Raw genomic sequence first — 19,521 nt, 5'->3', positions numbered from 1 at the left:
GGTGTATACGGTGTGGAGGTTGGGCAATTGGTTGGTTGTTTGGTTGGGATGCTACAGCCTCAATGTCTATTCAATAAGCCATGCATGCATAAAAACTACACTGTCAAACAGCGCCAAAAGCAAATAAAATTTATCCACATCCGGAATTTTTAAGTGGAATTCTATTCCCCCTCGATTTTGAAATCACACACGATGAAAGGTAAAAATATTTATTCTAATGAAATTTTTATTTTATTCTATGGATGGATTTTCGTTCAACAATTTGGGAGGGTGGTGTATTATAGAATTTTATTAAAATGAATGTAAACATAACGAGGTACGGACGAAAATGAACGGGTGAACTATTATTGACTTTATGGCGAATAAGTGTTGTCATCATTTATACGCTCCATGGCATGGGAAATGTGGCCAATACAACAAAAGAGTCAAATGGGACAACAAAGGATCAAATGGACCAGCTAATATCGAAAATATACGAGATCTGCAATTGTGGGATCATCTTCCTGAGATATGGGCCCGCACTAAAGTTGAGTTCGCGTTGCCAATGTTGGATCTGTAAACAAGGCAACGTCTTTTAGGCTGAGAGCGTATTTCGGTCGGCAAGTCCGGTTGAAACGTTCGTACTTATTTTACAATGGGAATTATCTATTGCCTAGTATTTCGCTCTAACAGAAAAGTTCGACTATAATATATTCCTTAGGTTTGTGAAACAGCCATAGATGTTAAATTGGTTATAGGTACACTGGCGTATGAGTGTTGTCAACGCTTATACGCGCACCAGCCTAAAATTATTAATTTTTAAACTCCCCTCTTAACCTGCTCCCACCCAAAATTATTACATATTACAAAAATTAATTTATAAATTGTTCTTTTTTCATAGACTTACATCAGCGATACCATCACGTATATGCCGCCAAATCAATGGATCCGTTTGTATATACAGCGAACAGGTATTCTTATTATCTTCACGGCGTGCAGATGTACCCGATGAACGGCGTACACGTTCATGTACTCGTTCATGCCAATCATTGTCGGTGGGTGAATAACGACGTCCCGTTTCTGGATCATAAAAATAACCGCTTGCGCCACCAGAGGCGGCGGCATCTTCCTCCTCAAAACGTACATTTGCCTCTTTGGTGTATTTTACATAGGGATAGTTGAAATCATCTGTGGCACCATTGTTGTTACTGTTGCGGTATTTGTTGTTGTTGTTGGCATATTTTTTCGGTGGTTGTGCGGCATCATAATCATAGTCATCATCAGAGGATGTGGTGTTTTTGTTGCTTCTCTTCTGTTGTTTACGGTTACCGCTTTTTCTGTGGTCTTTGGTTATAGTCGTAGAAGAGCCATTATCTTCATCACCATCAGCATCGACCACACCATCAGCATCATTATCATCGTTTAAAAGAATGATTCTATCTTCTTCTACTGTTTGGATTGGCGGTGTACGCTTCTTGGGTGTTTTAATATCCTTTGACATGGGCTCGGGTAATTCTTCTACAGCTGAATTTTGTATATTCTCCATCCATTGGGATACTTCATCAGTAATGCCGCAACCGGCTGCATGGCCTATAAAAATATAAAACAAAAGAAAGGAAAATGAGCAAGAGAGAAATAACCAGTGAGTAATATATTTTTAATGAAGGAACATAAAACAAAAACAATAGCAACAGCAATAATTCCCCCATTCCCCAATGCTGAAAATGAAGAAAGAGTAACAGCTAAAAATAACATTACGAATGGGGAGCAATATTTCGGTTTTTTTCTTTGTTTACCCAACTATGTTCGGTAGGAATTTTATATATAATTTAAATTTATATATAATTTAAACTATGTTTGGACAAAATATTACGAAGGCCATCCGTTCGAGAGTTATCATGCGCTCCAACCACTACACACGGTGTCATAGGACTTGCCCCTGATGAAACTTGTACCGTCGTATAAGGGCAGTGAATACAAATTGTTGCAACAAAAATCAAAGTTTTTCGAGAGCAGGTTCCAATCTGAAGTTATCCGAAATTTTGTGTGGGAGGTACCCGAAGGAGTGGACCGATTGAGTCCATATTGGAGCCTCATCTAAGTCTGGTAGAAACTTTACGATGTCCATTTCGAACTTTTGTTGGGGAGGTACCGGAAGGAGTGGCCCGATATAACCCATCTTCGAATTTAAACTAAGTTTGGGCAAAATGTTACGAAAGCTAAATTTTGGACCGAGTCGGTTAATCCGTTAGAGGGTTATCGTGCGCTCCAGCCAGCCAGACAGACGGACATTGCTAAATCAACTCCAAATTGTCTGTCCTCCAAACATATTTGGGGTCTAAAACCATAATTTCGATGAGGCACATTTTGCCCGTATAAAAGTGTATATACCCACGTTAGCATAAATGCTGAGGGTATAAAAAAATTACCGTTCATAAAATTTCTGGAAATTCAAAATTTTTAGACGTTAAAATAATAGTTTTAAAGCTATATTGATGTCACCAAGACGTATACATATTGACAACACTAATAGGACATAATGTCCAAATAGGAATATAGTCTGTTAAAAATATATTGTAAAAAATCCACGACTATTGGCGGTCTATTAAAAATATTTTTTAAAAAATCCACGACTATAGACGGTCTATTAAAAATATTTTTTAAAAAATCCACGACTATAAACGGTCTATTAAAAATATTTTTTAAAAAATCCACGACTATAGACGGTCTATTAAAAATATTTTTTAAAAAATCCACGACTATAGACGGTCTATTAAAAATATTTTTTAAAAAATCCACGACTATAGACGGTCTATTAAAAATATTTTTTTAAAAATCCACGACTATTGACGGTCTATTAAAAATATTTTTTAAAAAATCCACGACTATTAGTGGTCTATTAAAAATATTTTTAAAAAATCCACGACTACTGGTGGTCTATTAAAAATATTTTTTAAAAAAATCCACGACTATAGACGGTCTATTAAAAATATTTTTTTAAAAAATCCACGACTATTAGTGGTCTATTAAAAATATTTTTAAAGAATCCACGACTATTAGTGGTCTATTAAAAATATTTTTTTAAAAAATCCACGACTATTAGTGGTCTATTAAAAATATTTTTAAAGAATCCACGACTATAGACGTTCTATTAAAAATATTTTTTAAAAAATCCACGACTATAGACGGTCAATTAAAAATATTTTTTAAAAAATCCACGACTAATGGCGGTCTATTAAAAATATTTTTTAAAAAATCCACGACTATAGACTATTAAAAATATTTTTTAAAAAATCCACGACTATTGGTGGTATATTTAAAATATTTTTTATTTTTTTTTAAATCTACGACTACTGGTGATCTATTTCAAAATATAGTTTTTATATGATTGCGCGTGGCGTTTTTCAACATTATAAAAAAATGCCAAAATTCATCACCCTATTATTCGTGTTATTTATTGAAATCCTAATACGTATACGCCCCTTGGGGCTAATAATATTGTATTAATATTACCAATACGCCATATGTTCAACACACACAAAAGTGATTTATTTGCAATATTAATTAATTATTTCAACAATTTGATTTTGTTTATTAGCAAAATTTTTCTAAATAACTCAGCAGCTTATTGTTGAGCTTGTTTCGCCATTCATTTATTTGATTACGAATGCATTCAGCAGCCATGTTTATTTAGTTAATTCAATAGTTTTTTCCGCTTCATTAAATACTTTTTAGTGAATTATTATGCAATTTGCATCAAAACAACAATGCTATTGATTTGGTATTTGTGTGCGGCGCTTGTTTTTTGCTCCCATTTCCATCTCTAAAATAATTGAACTTAATATGAAAATGAATTATTCATTTGAATTAATTTGCAACAAAAACATGAATGAATGAATAAATCTATAATTCCAAATTGAAATGTTTGTGCTATTTTCGCAAAAATTACAAATATTTACCTCTGTTAACAGGGAGGACAACTCGTGGACAGAGTAAAAAAGGCCCTATTTTACTGAAATATAATTATGTACGTTGTAACATACATGGCCACAGTTAGAGCAACAAATAAGCGAAATCTTACCCACTCCGTCCTACCCACACTCTTAAATTGGTTTTAAGTACGCCACCTAAACGAGGCCTTACTGTACTCCAAATGTGGTCCAATGGTCAAATCAACGGTTTGAAGGAACACGTGTTTGTTGGCTTGGTGGTGGATGAGTTGCAATGTTTATTTTTTTGGAGATGGAATCTATCTCGCCTCCTCAGGTCCTTATAAATGTTGAGGGAGGAATATTCTATAACAATTGAATTTTGTAACAAAGTTGTTTTCCGTTTACTTTCTCTATAATCCTGTCCATGCCTCCTTTCACGCTCCCTCTCTTCTAAAATGCAAATTTAACATGTTTTATAGAATATTAATTAAATTTTTCCATTTGCTTTTATTCACTTTCCTTTGATATAAATATGTATGTATGTGTGTATTTGTGGATATACTGAATTTTGGTACCCCCACAACTTTGGGATAAAACTATGTTTGAAAACCAACAACATGCAACTGAATTTCATAATTTTACCAGGGGAACAAGTAAATAAATAAGGAACGACAGGGATAACAAAAACCAACATCAAGAACAACATAAGCTCCAGACATTTGAGGTTTTATAATTCAACTGACTAGCTGGTTGATGGTAACAGCTGGCGAAGCAACAAACATGTAGCCAGCAGAAATACAAGTTTCCTATATCGAAGTACCTACCCCCTTAATCATTTATTACCAATGTAGCCGGATTTAATTTTGACAAAATGTCGTTGGATGCAAACCTTTTAAAAGGATATTAAACAAAATCTAAAGTAATATTTCTGCCCTGCCACCCACACTAAAACAACAACTTCAAAATTATTTAAAATCAGATTAAGATAATAGCAAACGAAAAATAAAAAAGAAAGAAAAACCACGACCCATAAACAAAATTTTTTAAAAATCCACGAGAATTTGCGGTCTATTAAAAATATAGTTTAAAACAATCAGGACTATTGGTTGTCTGCTAAATATTTTTTTTAAAATCTAGGATTTTTGGTAGTCTATTAAAAATATTTTTTTAAATTCACGAGTATTTGAGGTCTATTAAAAATATTTAAAATAATCCACGACTATTGGTGGTCTATTAAAATCATTTTCTTTAAAATCGACGACTATAAATTAAAACTACTTTTAAAAAAATCCACAATATTGATGGTCTATTAAAAATATTTTTTAAAAATCCGCGATTATTGATCTCCTATTAAAAAATGTTAAAAACACGAGTATTGGTGACCGTAAAAAATATTTTCAAAAAAAAAACTATTGTTGGTCTATTAAAAATTTAAAAAACAAAGGCTATTGATGGCCTATTATTTTTTACAATAAATCCACGACAATGGGCTATTAAAAATATTTAAAAAAAAAAAAAAATCATGACAGTTGTTTGTCTATTATTTTTTTTTTAATTCTCGACTGTTCTTAGTCTATTAAAAATATTTAGAAAAAACTCATGACATAATTTTTAAAAAATCTATGACGATTGTTCCGCATATTAAAACTATTTTTTGTTAAACCGCGATTATTGGTGGTCTAATAAGAATATATATTTTTTTTAAACCCAGGACTATTGGGCGTCATTAAAAATACTAAAAAAATTATAACTATTAGTCGTCAATGATTTTTTAAATTCATGTTAAAAACAAAAATCCACTATTATTACAAATATAATTCTTTAAAAAAAAAATCTACAACTATGAAAATATTTTTTAAGTAGTAACAATTGGTGGTCTGTTAAAAATATTCTTTGAAAAAAATTATAAAATATATAAAAAATTAATAATAATTCTTTAAAAAATAAAAAAAAAATATTTTGTTTTAAAAATTTTAAATATATTTTAAGAAGTATTGCCATTTTTTCTTAAATAACAAAACCTTGTTTAAAAAAATATTACAACTGTCCTTTATACAATATTAAAAAAATCTTAAAAATATATATAAAAAATATTTTAAAATATATAAAAAATATAATTTAAAAATTTTAAAAATAATTATAATCCATTAAAACATATATTTTAAAATATTTAAAAAATCATTAAAAATACATATAAAAATATTAAAAATATATTTTAAAATATGTAAACATTTTTAAAACCATTTTGGAAAAAATATTGAAATATGTATACTCTAATATATATTTAAAATATTCTTTGACAAAATACATGTTAAAAATATTCTTTAAAAAATGTTAACATATTCTTTAAAAGAGTATAAAATAATTTTTCTTATAAAGTATTAAAAATATTCGTCTTAAAATATTTGTTTTATTTCTTATTTTTATTTTATTTCTTTAAAAGAACATAAAATAATTCTTCTTATAAAGTATTAGAAAAATTCGTAATAAAATATTTTTTTTTTTTGAAAATATTCCTTACAACATATTCTACAAAAATAATTTTTTTTTTTTTTTGAAATTTTGCCTTTTTAGGGCGAAGATTTGAACCCACGTCCTTGAAAAACATATCAAAAAATGTTGTCATGGCGTGTAAGCGTTCAAAGCCAACTCATAACTTCGAAGTTAGCGCAAAAAGCGTTTGTCATGAAGAAAATACATTTCTGTGGCCAAGTATCCGCGTTAATGTACAAAAACACATTTGCATTTGAAAAACGATAAGTTCTAGGACAGAGAAGCCATTACATAGTCGATACGTCCGAAGATTTGCTTTACCACCAATGAAACCAGGTAACGTAATTTGGTGACTATGTGGGTTCGAGTCCTTGGCTTTCCTTTTTCACTTGCAAATAATTTCAGATCATCAAGCTTAACTCTAAACGAGAAAATTAACTAAAATTTTTTCTTTGAAAAAAAAATGTTAAAAATTATTCTTTAATATTGCTAAAAAATATTTTTAATGTTGTTTTAAAATATCCTGCACTAAATATTTTTAAGATTCTTTAAAATATGTAAAATAATCTTAGAAATATTTAATATATTTATTTAGAAACTATACAAAAAATTAAATAAATATTGTAAAATACACACATATATATTTTAAGCAAATTTAACAGGTAAATATAAATAAAAAAATAAGCAAATTTACATATATTCTTTAAAATGTAAAAAAATATTTCAAATATTTTTTAAAAATATTCTCAAAAAATACTATTTGAAAATACTCATTGTATGTTTGTATGTTCCGTACAGATTCAAAAACGGCTGAACCGATTTTCTTGAAAATTTCGGAGAATGTTCAGGAAACACCCGTGGTGAAAATAGGCTATATATTTTTTTGAATTTCGGAGGGGCCGTGGTACCTCCCCCATGCCCTACTTTTTACATATCCAAAACTACTGAACCGATTTTCCTGAAAATTTCAGAGAATGTACAGGGAGTACCCGTGATGAAAATAGGCTATGCATTTTTTTGAATTTCGGTGGGGGCGGGGTGCCTCCTCCATGCCCTACTTTTATATAAACCCTATTTTAACTGACTAACTATTTATATTAACTATTTATTTAACTATTTACTGAACCAATTTTTTCTGAAATATTCAGAGAATGTACCGTGGTTAAAATAGGCTATAAATTTTGTTGAATTTTGGAGGGGCGGGGTACCTCCTCTATGTCTGATTTAATAAAAAAACGCTATTTGAGCTAAACTGAAATGAATGATTGAATTAATTTTTCCGAACTATTACCCTCTGAACCACCGCGCTCCGAAGCACACTGCTAAGGACTTGCACCCTCCGAACCACCCCGCCCCGAACTTCCACCTTCCGATCTACCCCGCTCTGAACCACACTGCTGCGAACTTCCTCCCACCGATTCACTCTGCTTCGAACTTCCACCCTCCAAAACACCCTGCTGCGGACTTCCACCCTCCGATTCACCATGTTTCGAACTTCTACCTTCCGAACCACACCGCTCCGAACTTCCGCTCACCGAACCACCCCGTTCCGAACTTCTACCCTCCGAACTTCCTCCTTCCGAACCACCCTGCTGCGAAGTTCCACCCTCCGATCCACCCCGCTCCGAACTTCTACCTATCGAACCACCCTGCTCCGAACTTCCACCCTCCGATCTACCGTGCTCCAAACTTCCACCCTCCGATTCACCCCGCTCCGAACTTCTACCCTCCGAACCATCTGAACTTCCACCACCGATTCACCCTTTTTTTACAACTTTCACCCTCCGAACCACCCTGCTCCGAACTTCCAACCTCCGATCTACCGTGCTTCAAACTTCCACCCTCCGATTCACCCCGCCAAGAACTTCTACCCTCCGAAACACTCTGCTCCAAACCACCCTGCTCCGAACTTCCACCCACCGATTCAACCTATTTAAAAACTTTCACCCTCCGATCCACCCTCTCCGAATCGCCTCGCTCTGAACTTCCACCCACCGAATCACCCTCCTCCGCGGAGTACCTCCCCAATGCCGTATTTTTTAAAAACGCTATTTTGAGAAAGTACTTTGCGAGGCAATTGTCGTTGTGTCTCCGACCCTAGGGACTCATTTTGGGACCTTAAAACCCGACCACGCTCAATTTTTTTAAACTGTTGTATCTCTGAAACTTCTGAGCCGATTTTCCTATAAATTTCAGGGAATGTACCGCGATAATCCTGGTGAAAATAGGCTGCATATATGTCCACTGGTGCCTGGTGAAAATAAACTATATATCTTGTGGAATTCCGGCGGAGGGGGGGTTTGAAAATTAATTCGATAGACAATGGTGACCGACCACGCCCACTTTTTTAAATATGTTATATCTTCAAAACTTCTAAATCGATTTCCATGTAATTTTCAGATGATGTACAGGGATGGCCCTTGGATTCCTAAAGGCTATAAATTTTGTTAAATTTCGGAGGTGCGGGTTATACCCTGCGTCTTATTTTTTAAATGCGCTATATATGTAAAGTTTACAAACCATAAGACCCGACCACTCCCACGTTCTTAAATATGGTACAAATCAGTGGAAATACCAGGTGTTATGTATAGCGAAGCTTTGGTTTTATTGGAAAGCAAGTATTTAAATTAGAAGGCAACTTAAAGATGGAAATAAAGATGTTAAAAAGATATACTTATTTTTTGCATTTGAAAGAAGAAAAGTTCGATGACAGAGAAGCCAACGGCGAAACCGGTCAGATAATGGTGGTTATATGGGTTCGAATTTCCATTTTCACTTGCAAAAATCATTGGTCATTAAGTTCGACTCCAACAAGAACTTAATTAAAAGTTAATAATATTAAATACAAATTTCAAAATATTTAAAATATTATTTAAAAGAATAAAAAATATATATTTTTTAAAAGCATTAAAAATATTCTTAACCCTACTAGTCCGCTTTTCAAATATATTTGACATTTAGCAATGTTTTTACATGGACAGAATTTGTTTTTGACACTGGAAGGGTTAAAAATATTTTTTTTTGAAAATATTGCTTAAAAATATGCATTACAAAATATTAAAAACATTCTTTAGAAAATATTGAGAATATTCTTCAAAAAGTATTTAAAATATACAGTAGCAAATACGAATATTAATATTTTAAATATTTTTTAGATATATTAATATTTTCAAAAAATATTAAAAATGTGCGGAAAAACGATAAAAATATTTAAAATAAAGTTTGACAAAAATTAAAAATATGCTTTAAAAAATATTAAAAAATTCTTTAAAAAATAAAAAATTAAAAATATTCTTGAAAAAATATTTTATAAAATATAATAAAAATATTTATAAAAAATAAAATATCTTTCAAACAAGTGAGCAAAGGCTATAGTCGGGACTGGGCCGACCATGTGATACCCTACACCCTACCCCTGTGCATAAACTTTTCACTGGTAAACATTTCTTTTAGGGACTATAATCCGACTACCACCAAAAATAATATGCCTCTTTCTCTCTGGGACCCCCATAAGCAACCAAAATTTCGTGACCATCCGATCAAAATTACGACCTGTAGCTTGATTGCAAAAAATGGAAGAACTGGATGCATTACCGACTATTGTGGTATCTCCCTTGTTTGACCACCTTCGCCAACCTGCTTTACACCAATGTAAAGGTAATATTTTCTTCTTCCATTGACAGGCTTTGCCGTTGTAATACCCCTACTAGAAGCCGATATATTCACAAAGAATAAAACTTTGAATTTGTCTCCAAATGAGTTTTTCCCCATTCCGACCCCTAAATATTATCCGACTATCACCAAAATCAATAGGCTTCTTCCTCTGTGGGGCCGCCATCTACCCCCAAAAATTTCATCACTATCCGATCAAAATTCCAACTTGTAGCGTGATTACAAAAAATGGAAATATTGGGTATATTACTGAATTTTGCAATATCTCGGTTTGCTCACTTACGCCAACATACTTTGCATCATTATAAACGAGATATTTTCTTCTTCCATTGACGGGTATTCCTTTTGGAATACTCCAACCAGAAGCGGAGATATTCGCATAAAAAACGTTGACTTTTCTCCACATAAGCTTTTCGCTTAGTCCGACTCCTGAATATTATCCGACCATCACCCAACTAAATAGGCTTCTTCCTCTGTGGGACCCGCATCAACTCCGATCAAAATTGCGGCCTCTAGCGTGATTACAACAAAATCGGAAAATGGGATGCATTATATACTATAGCCATATCTCTGCTATTTGACCACCTACGACAACCTGCTTTACATCCTTGTAAAGGTGATATTTTCTACTTTCCTTGCCAGGTTTTGCTTATGATGTACCTCTTAAAGAAACAAAGATATTGGCTTTGAAATAAAACGTTGGCCTTTCTCCTAATAAGTGTTTGCCCATTCCGACCCCTGAATATTATCCGACCATCATCAAAATCAATAGGCTTCTTTCTCTTTGGGACCCCCATTAACCCCCAAAATTTCGTGACGATCCGATCAAAATTGCGACCTGTAGCGTGATTACAACAAAATCGGAAAATGGGATGCATTATCTACTATTGCCATATCTCTGCTATTTGACCACCTACGACAACCTGCTTTACATCGTTGTAAACGTGACATCTTTTACTTTCCTTGCCAGGTTTTGCTTAAGATATACCTCTTAAAGAAACAGAGATATTGGCTTTAAAATAAAATGTTGACTTTTTTCCAAATAAGTGTTTGCCCGGTCCGACCTCTAATTATTATCTGACCATCACCAAAATAAATAGGCTTCTTCATCTATGAGACCCCCATTAACCCTCAAATTTTCGTGACGATCCGATCAAAATTGCGACCTGTAGCGTGATTTCCAAAAAAATAGAAAAATGGGATGTATTACCGACTATTGCGATATCTCCGTTATTTGGTTACCTACGCCGACCTAGTTTGCATCATTGTAAAGACGGGATCTTCTAATTTTAGAGTCAGACTTTGCTTTGGAAAGTTTTCAACCAAAGCTGTGATATTCGTCAATATAATTAAAATCGCAAAAATGAAAATTGGGGTTTTATTTGCTACTATTGTGATATCTTCGTTGTTTGATCACCTACGAGCACCTGCTTTACATCATTAGAAAGGTGATATTTTCTACTTTCATTGTCAGGTTTTGCTTTTGGTATACCCCATATAGAAGCTGAGATATTCGCTTTGGAAAAGAACGTTGTCATTTTATCCACCTAAGTTTTTTGCCCTTTCCGACCCCTAAATATTATCCGACCATCACCAAAATCAATAGGCTTCTTCCCCTCCGGGACCCCTATCAACATGCAAAATTTCGTGACGATCCGATCAAAACTGCGACCTGTAGCGTGATTACAAAGTTTAGATGGACAGACGGACAGACGGACGGACGGACGGACTGACGGACGGACACACATAGCCAGATCGACTCAGCTCGTCGAGACATTAATTTTGGTATATATAAGTATGGGTCTGCGACCATTTTTTCGATGCGTTACAAACTTTTTGGCCAAAACCAACTTATAATACCCTCCCCACATAGTGGTGTAGGATATAAAAATATTAAAAATATACTTTAACAAATACATATTAAAAATGTTCCTTAAAAATATTCTTTAAAATAAATGTTTTAAAATATATTTTAAAAATATTAAACATATCCCTTAAAAATATAATAAAAATGTATTTAATAAATATTAAAAGTATTCTTAAAAATATAATATCGATATTTCTTAAGAAATATATAAATATAATCCATAAAAACATTAAAATATTTATTATAAAAATATTTAAAAATATATATTAAAAAAAAAATATTAGAAATAATCTTTAAAAATACTAGAAATGTTTTTGATAGTTTTAAATATTAGGAATATATATTTTTAGTATTAAATGTATTCTTTAAAAATATAAAAATAAGAATATTAATATATAGTATTAAGAATAATAAAAAAATATATATATATATTTTAAATATATTCTTTAAAGTATATTAAAAATATTTATTAACAAAAATTTATAAATTGTTCTTTTAAAAATTGTGAAAATATTCTTTTAAAAATGTTATTTAGGTTCTTTATAAATTACTTATAAAATATTTAAAATATTCTTTAAATATTATTAAAATATTCTGAAAAAAATCCACTACTATTAAAAATATTCTTATATAGTATATTATGAATATTTTAATAACATTAATTTAAGAATACTTTGTTTATATTTCCAATTATCCTACTAACCTAAATCCCTAGAGTGTTTCAAACATCCAAGTGCATTCCTTTTTGAAAAATCTCTAAGCTCCATGATTTTTTTGCCACACAAATAATTCATGCAATTTTCTGTGTAGTGGAGGAAAAGCTTTTTTAAATAATTTGGCAATTCGGGGGTTTTTCAACATTTCGTTATGATTTTTGTTTTGTTTTTTATGTTCTTTGCCAAAGGAAAATAAAACAAATCGTTAAGGTGCTACACGGTTCTGGGGGAGCGAGCAAACAAAACTGCATCCAACCAAATAACTTCATAAAAGAAAATAACCTAACTAATGTTTGTGGCAGAAGAGGTGCAAAAGGGAAATACATATTGAAATATAGGGCAACAGTTAAGGGTACAACGCCACTTTAGATCTCTAAAGAATTGATGAGATAAGCAAAAAAAAAAAAAAAATAAACAACAATATTTGCAATTGTAACAAGGTTCAAGCGAAAACTAAAATGAAGGGAGGGGATGGTGTTACGTCATTGAGGGATGGTCGGAAGTATGCCAAATATGAAATGGGGAACACTAAAACCATTAGTGCCTCCAATACTAGGGAAGAAAGATCAAAGAAAAAACTAAGTGTTGTATATAAAAGTAAAGGGTTCTCTAGTACATTAATTAAATAATGGCAGGATCCTTTGGATGAAAACAGGTTAAATACGAAAAGTATTAACTAAATTCGATAAAGAAAAAATTTTCACACACTTTTATAAGAGAGAGGGAAAATATCAAGATTGGACTATTTATGGTGGAAAAATATTTTTAAATAGTTTTAAGCCTATCAATTTACTAAATAAGAGATTTTCACAATTCTTTGGGATACATATACATTTCATAAAAATCAACACAATCGGGTATGTGATGGAAAACGATTCGACTCGTTTTGCCATAAATCGAAATCGTATATCTCTAATTTTTGCGAATATTTTAATAAAATTGAAAATGGATTTTAAAAATATTATTCAAATAAGGGGCTTTTGCGAAGCAAAACTATATATATCATCAACGACACTCCGATTATATACCATTTCGATTCTGCAAATCGAGTCGATTCGGTTTTCATCACATACCCGAATATTGTTAACTTCAATATTTGTATGCATCTAAAGCGCAATGCCTTCCAACAGCTACCATTTATGGATCGTCAGAAAATCGTCCATTTAAAAATATTAATTTTTCTCACGTCCATGCTCTCTCTTAATGAAAATTGTGTGAGTATATTTATCTGTTCGCAAAACAACAACAAAGGATACAAGTAAAACAATAAATATTTGAAAATATTCTCTAGTATTTGAAAATTTGTGCTACATTTTTGGGCAAATCGCTTATTCATGAAATCAATGTTTTCCTCTGTATCCCTGCCAGAAAATATAAAAAGCGCTAAAAATTTCGATGAAAATCCATTTCTGGCTACAATAGCATCCCTCCATACAAGACACACAGACTCATTCATATGACACTGTACACCCATACATACACCCTCTCAATGTTATTGAAAACAATCAATTGCCTGCAACAATTCAAATAGTTTACATTGTAATAATAAATGGTGGTGGTGGATGGAAGGGAGGGGCAGTTTGTCCTTACCATTACTAACGAACACATATTCGTTTCGCATAAATGCAACAGCTTGAACAGGCAGCAAAAAAGTGAACATTTAACAATAACCAATAAGCGCACATGAAGTGAACAAGCAACGACGAGTGGGTGGGTGGATGGGAGTATGCCTGGATAGGGCTTGGAATAACTTAATTCCGGTAGGTAGTAATAAAATACATTGTATAAATATTTTATTGTTCCATATATGTGGAAAAAACTCTGTATACAATGTTTACATATACATACATATAAAAATATGATTTTATATATGTATACATGTATACACATACATGACTTGTTCTGGTAGTTAAATATGAAACTTTGTTGTGCCGTCGAATTGAATTGTATGACTGTCATAAATGTAACATTTGGATGTCTTACATAAAGGTAAATTTTTTTATATAAAAGGCCTTTGACGTTATTTTATAGGAAGAAGACCTTTTAAGGCCTTCTATAGACAGAAGATCACTAGAGTTATTTTATAAAGAAAAACCACCTGTAGAGGTCACCCACTCAGAGAAGAATTAGAGGTCTTCTCCAGAGAGAAGGTCCGCTTTAGAGGTCCACTATAGAGAAAAGGCTACCTTAAGAGATCTTCCATAGATGGAAGACAACTTTTAGAGTTCTTATATAGAGATGAGACCACCCCTTGGATTTGTACAGAGATAAGGGCCGCTTTAGAAGTGCTCTATAGAAGTAAGACTACGTAAAGAGGTCTTCTATAGATTGAAGCCTACCTTTAGAAGTCGTCTTTAGAGGGAGAAGCACATTTAGTAATTTTTTCTACAAAAAGAAGACCACCTTCAGAGGTCTTCTATAGAGAAAATCACCTTTAGCGACCTTCTTTGGAGAGAGAAGAGAATTTCAGAGGTCTTCTATAGAGAGAAGACTACCTTTAGCGACCTTCTATAGAAAGAAGACCATTTCAGAGGTCGATATCATCTATAGAGAGAAGACCACATTTCGAGGACTTCTACAGAGAAGACCACCCTTAGAAGTCATCTATAGAGGGAATACCACCTTTAAAGGCCATCTACAGCGAGAAGACCGCTTTAGAAGAACTTGTACAGAAATAAGGACAGCTTTAGAATTGCTCTACAGAGGGAAGACCACGTTAAGACGTTTTATATAGATGGAAGTCCAACCTAAGAGGTCTTCTATGGAGAGAATACCTCCTTCAGAGGTCTTTTACAGAGAGAAGACCAGCTTCAGAAGTCTTCTATAAAGAGAAAACCACATTCAGAGGTCTCCTATCCAGAAAATTCCACTTTCAGAGGCCATCTATAGAGAAAATACCACCTTTAGATAGAATAAATAGAATACCACCTCCAAAAGTCTTCCATAGAGAGAAGACCATCTTCAGACGTCTTCTATAGAGAGAAGACCAACTTCAGAAGTCTTCTATAGAGAGAATACCACCTTCAGTGGGCTTCTATAGAGAGAATACCACCTTCAAAAGTCTTCCATAGAGAGAAGACCACCTTCCGAGGTCTTCTATAGAGAGAAGACCACCTTCAGAGGTCTTCTATAGAGAGAATACCACCTTTAGAGTTTTTTTATACTGGTAATACCACCTTTAGAGGTCTTCAGTAGAGAAAGAGGAAATACTTTTATTGGACATAAGAATACTTTAAAGGTCTTCTACAGAGAGAAGGCCTGCTTAAGAGGTCTTCTACTGAAAGAAGGCCTGCTTAAGAGGTCTTCTACTGAAAGAAGAAATGCTTAAGAGGTCTTCTATACAAAGAAGACCACCTTCAGAGGACTTCTATAGAGAGAACACCTACTTCAGAGGTCCCATATAGAGAGAAGACTACTTTTAGAGGTATTTTATAGAGAAAAGGGCAACTTCAGAGGTCCTCTATAGAGAGAAAACAACAACCTTCAGAGGTCTTCTATGGAGAGAAGACCACATTCAGAGGTCTTCTATCGCGAAAATCACGTTTATAGGCCTTCCATAGAGAGAAGACCATTTCAGAGGTCGATATCATCTATAGAGAGAAGACCACATTTCGAGATCTTCTATAGAGAAGACCACCCTTAGAAGTCATCTATAGAGGGAAGACCACCTTTAGAGGCCATCTACAGTGAGAAGTCCGTCTTAGGAGAACTTGTGCAGAGATAAGGACAGCTTTAAATTGCTCAATAGAGGGAAGACCACGTTAAGACGTTTTATATAGATGGAAGTCCAACTTAAGAGGTCTTCTACAGAGAGAAGACAACTTTCAGAGGTCTTGTATGCAGATAAGACAACCTTCAGAGATCTCCTATATAGAAAACTCCACCTTCAGAGGTCTTCTAAAGAGAAAAGATCACCTTCAGAGGTCTTCTAAAGAGAAAAGACCACCTTCAGAGGTTTCTATAGAGAGAATACCACCTCCAGAAGTCTTCCATAGAGAGAAGACCACCTTCAGGGTTCTCCTATACAGGAAATTCCACCTTCAGAGGCCTTCTATAGGGAAAAGACCACCTTCAGAGGTCTTCTATAGAGAGAAGACCCCCTTTCGAGGTCTTCCATAGAGAGAATACCACCTTTAGAAATCATCTATAGAGGGAAGACCACCTTTAGAGGCCATCTACTGTAGTCTTTAGACAGAAGACCAACTTTGGAGTTCTTCTATAGAGGGAGAAATACCTTTAGAAAATTTTCTACAGTAAGAAGACCACCTTCAGAGGTCTTTTATAGAGAGAAGATCACCTTTAAAGGTCTTTTATAGAGGGAAGTCCACATATAGAGGTCTTCTATAGAGAGAAAACCACCTTCAGGGGACTTCTATAGAGAGAAGACCACGTTCAGATATTTTTTATAGAGAGAATACCACCTTCAGAAATCTTGTATAGAGAGAAGACCACTTTCAGAGGTCTTCCTTAGAGAGAAGACCACCTTCAGCGGTCGTCGATATAGTGGAGATCACCTTTAGAGGTCTTCTGTGCGGAGAGTACAACATTCAGAGGACTTTTATAGAGAGAAGACCACCTTCAGAAGTCTTCTACAGAGAAAGGGCCTTCTGTAGAGGTCCTCTACAGAGAGAAAACCATCTTGAGAGGTCTTCTGTAGTGAGAGGACCACCTTCAGATGTCTTCTATAGAGAGAAGACCACCCTTAGAAGTCATCTATAGAGGGAATACCACCTTTAAAGGCCATCTACAGCGAGAAGACCGCTTTAGAAGAACTTGTACAGAAATAAGGACAGCTTTAGAATTGCTCTACAGAGGGAAGACCACGTTAAGACGTTTTATATAGATGGAAGTCCAACCTAAGAGGTCTTCTATGGAGAGAATACCTCCTTCAGAGGTCTTTTACAGAGAGAAGACCAGCTTCAGAAGTCTTCTATAAAGAGAAAACCACATTCAGAGGTCTCCTATCCAGAAAATTCCACTTTCAGAGGCCATCTATAGAGAAAATACCACCTTTAGATAGAATAAATAGAATACCACCTCCAAAAGTCTTCCATAGAGAGAAGACCATCTTCAGACGTCTTCTATAGAGAGAAGACCAACTTCAGAAGTCTTCTATAGAGAGAATACCACCTTCAGTGGGCTTCTATAGAGAGAATACCACCTTCAGTGGGCTTCTATAGAGAGAATACCACCTTCAAAAGTCTTCCATAGAGAGAAGACCACCTTCCGAGGTCTTCTATAGAGAGAAGACCACCTTCAGAGGTCTTCTATAGAGAGAATACCACCTTTAGAGTTTTTTTATACTGGTAATACCACCTTTAGAGGTCTTCAGTAGAGAAAGAGGAAATACTTTTATTGGACATAAGAATACTTTAAAGGTCTTCTACAGAGAGAAGGCCTGCTTAAGAGGTCTTCTACTGAAAGAAGGCCTGCTTAAGAGGTCTTCTACTGAAAGAAGAAATGCTTAAGAGGTCTTCTATACAAAGAAGACCACCTTCAGAGGACTTCTATAGAGAGAACACCTACTTCAGAGGTCCCATATAGAGAGAAGACTACTTTTAGAGGTATTTTATAGAGAAAAGGGCAACTTCAGAGGTCCTCTATAGAGAGAAAACAACAACCTTCAGAGGTCTTCTATGGAGAGAAGACCACATTCAGAGGTCTTCTATCGCGAAAATCACGTTTATAGGCCTTCCATAGAGAGAAGACCATTTCAGAGGTCGATATCATCTATAGAGAGAAGACCACATTTCGAGATCTTCTATAGAGAAGACCACCCTTAGAAGTCATCTATAGAGGGAAGACCACCTTTAGAGGCCATCTACAGTGAGAAGTCCGTCTTAGGAGAACTTGTGCAGAGATAAGGACAGCTTTAAATTGCTCAATAGAGGGAAGACCACGTTAAGACGTTTTATATAGATGGAAGTCCAACTTAAGAGGTCTTCTACAGAGAGAAGACAACTTTCAGAGGTCTTGTATGCAGATAAGACAACCTTCAGAGATCTCCTATATAGAAAACTCCACCTTCAGAGGTCTTCTAAAGAGAAAAGATCACCTTCAGAGGTCTTCTAAAGAGAAAAGACCACCTTCAGAGGTTTCTATAGAGAGAATACCACCTCCAGAAGTCTTCCATAGAGAGAAGACCACCTTCAGGGTTCTCCTATACAGGAAATTCCACCTTCAGAGGCCTTCTATAGGGAAAAGACCACCTTCAGAGGTCTTCTATAGAGAGAAGACCCCCTTTCGAGGTCTTCCATAGAGAGAATACCACCTTTAGAAATCATCTATAGAGGGAAGACCACCTTTAGAGGCCATCTACTGTAGTCTTTAGACAGAAGACCAACTTTGGAGTTCTTCTATAGAGGGAGAAATACCTTTAGAAAATTTTCTACAGTAAGAAGACCACCTTCAGAGGTCTTTTATAGAGAGAAGATCACCTTTAAAGGTCTTTTATAGAGGGAAGTCCACATATAGAGGTCTTCTATAGAGAGAAAACCACCTTCAGGGGACTTCTATAGAGAGAAGACCACGTTCAGATATTTTTTATAGAGAGAATACCACCTTCAGAAATCTTGTATAGAGAGAAGACCACTTTCAGAGGTCTTCCTTAGAGAGAAGACCACCTTCAGCGGTCGTCGATATAGTGGAGATCACCTTTAGAGGTCTTCTGTGCGGAGAGTACAACATTCAGAGGACTTTTATAGAGAGAAGACCACCTTCAGAGAAAAGGCCTTCTTTAGAGGTCCTCTACAGAGAGAAGACCACCTTAAGAGGTCATCTACAGAGAGAAGACCACCTTAAGAGGTCCTCTACAAAGAGAAGACCATCTTGAGAAGTCTTCTATAGAGAGAAGACCACCTTC

General features: G+C 34.3%; 1 protein-coding gene across 6 annotated transcripts in view; it reads right to left on the bottom strand.

The window, feature by feature from the left end:
- Window positions 1-19,521, bottom strand: part of kuz (zinc-dependent metalloprotease kuz) — a 451,131-nt gene that overhangs the window by 14,785 nt on the left and 416,825 nt on the right. For all 6 annotated transcript variants that reach the window (XM_073967576.1, XM_073967580.1, XM_073967582.1 and 3 more), the window contains exon 6: window positions 887-1,569. In XM_073967576.1, the coding sequence (XP_073823677.1) occupies window positions 887-1,569 (683 nt within the window). The remainder of the gene's footprint in view (window positions 1-886; window positions 1,570-19,521) is intronic.

This window comes from Musca autumnalis, unplaced genomic scaffold, assembly GCF_047663935.1.
Source record: "Musca autumnalis isolate F117 unplaced genomic scaffold, ASM4766393v1 scaffold_2, whole genome shotgun sequence".
Classification (NCBI taxonomy): domain Eukaryota; kingdom Metazoa; phylum Arthropoda; class Insecta; order Diptera; family Muscidae; genus Musca; species Musca autumnalis.
The sequence above is the reverse complement of the archived record's forward strand: the minus strand, read 5'-3'. Positions and strand labels throughout refer to the sequence as shown.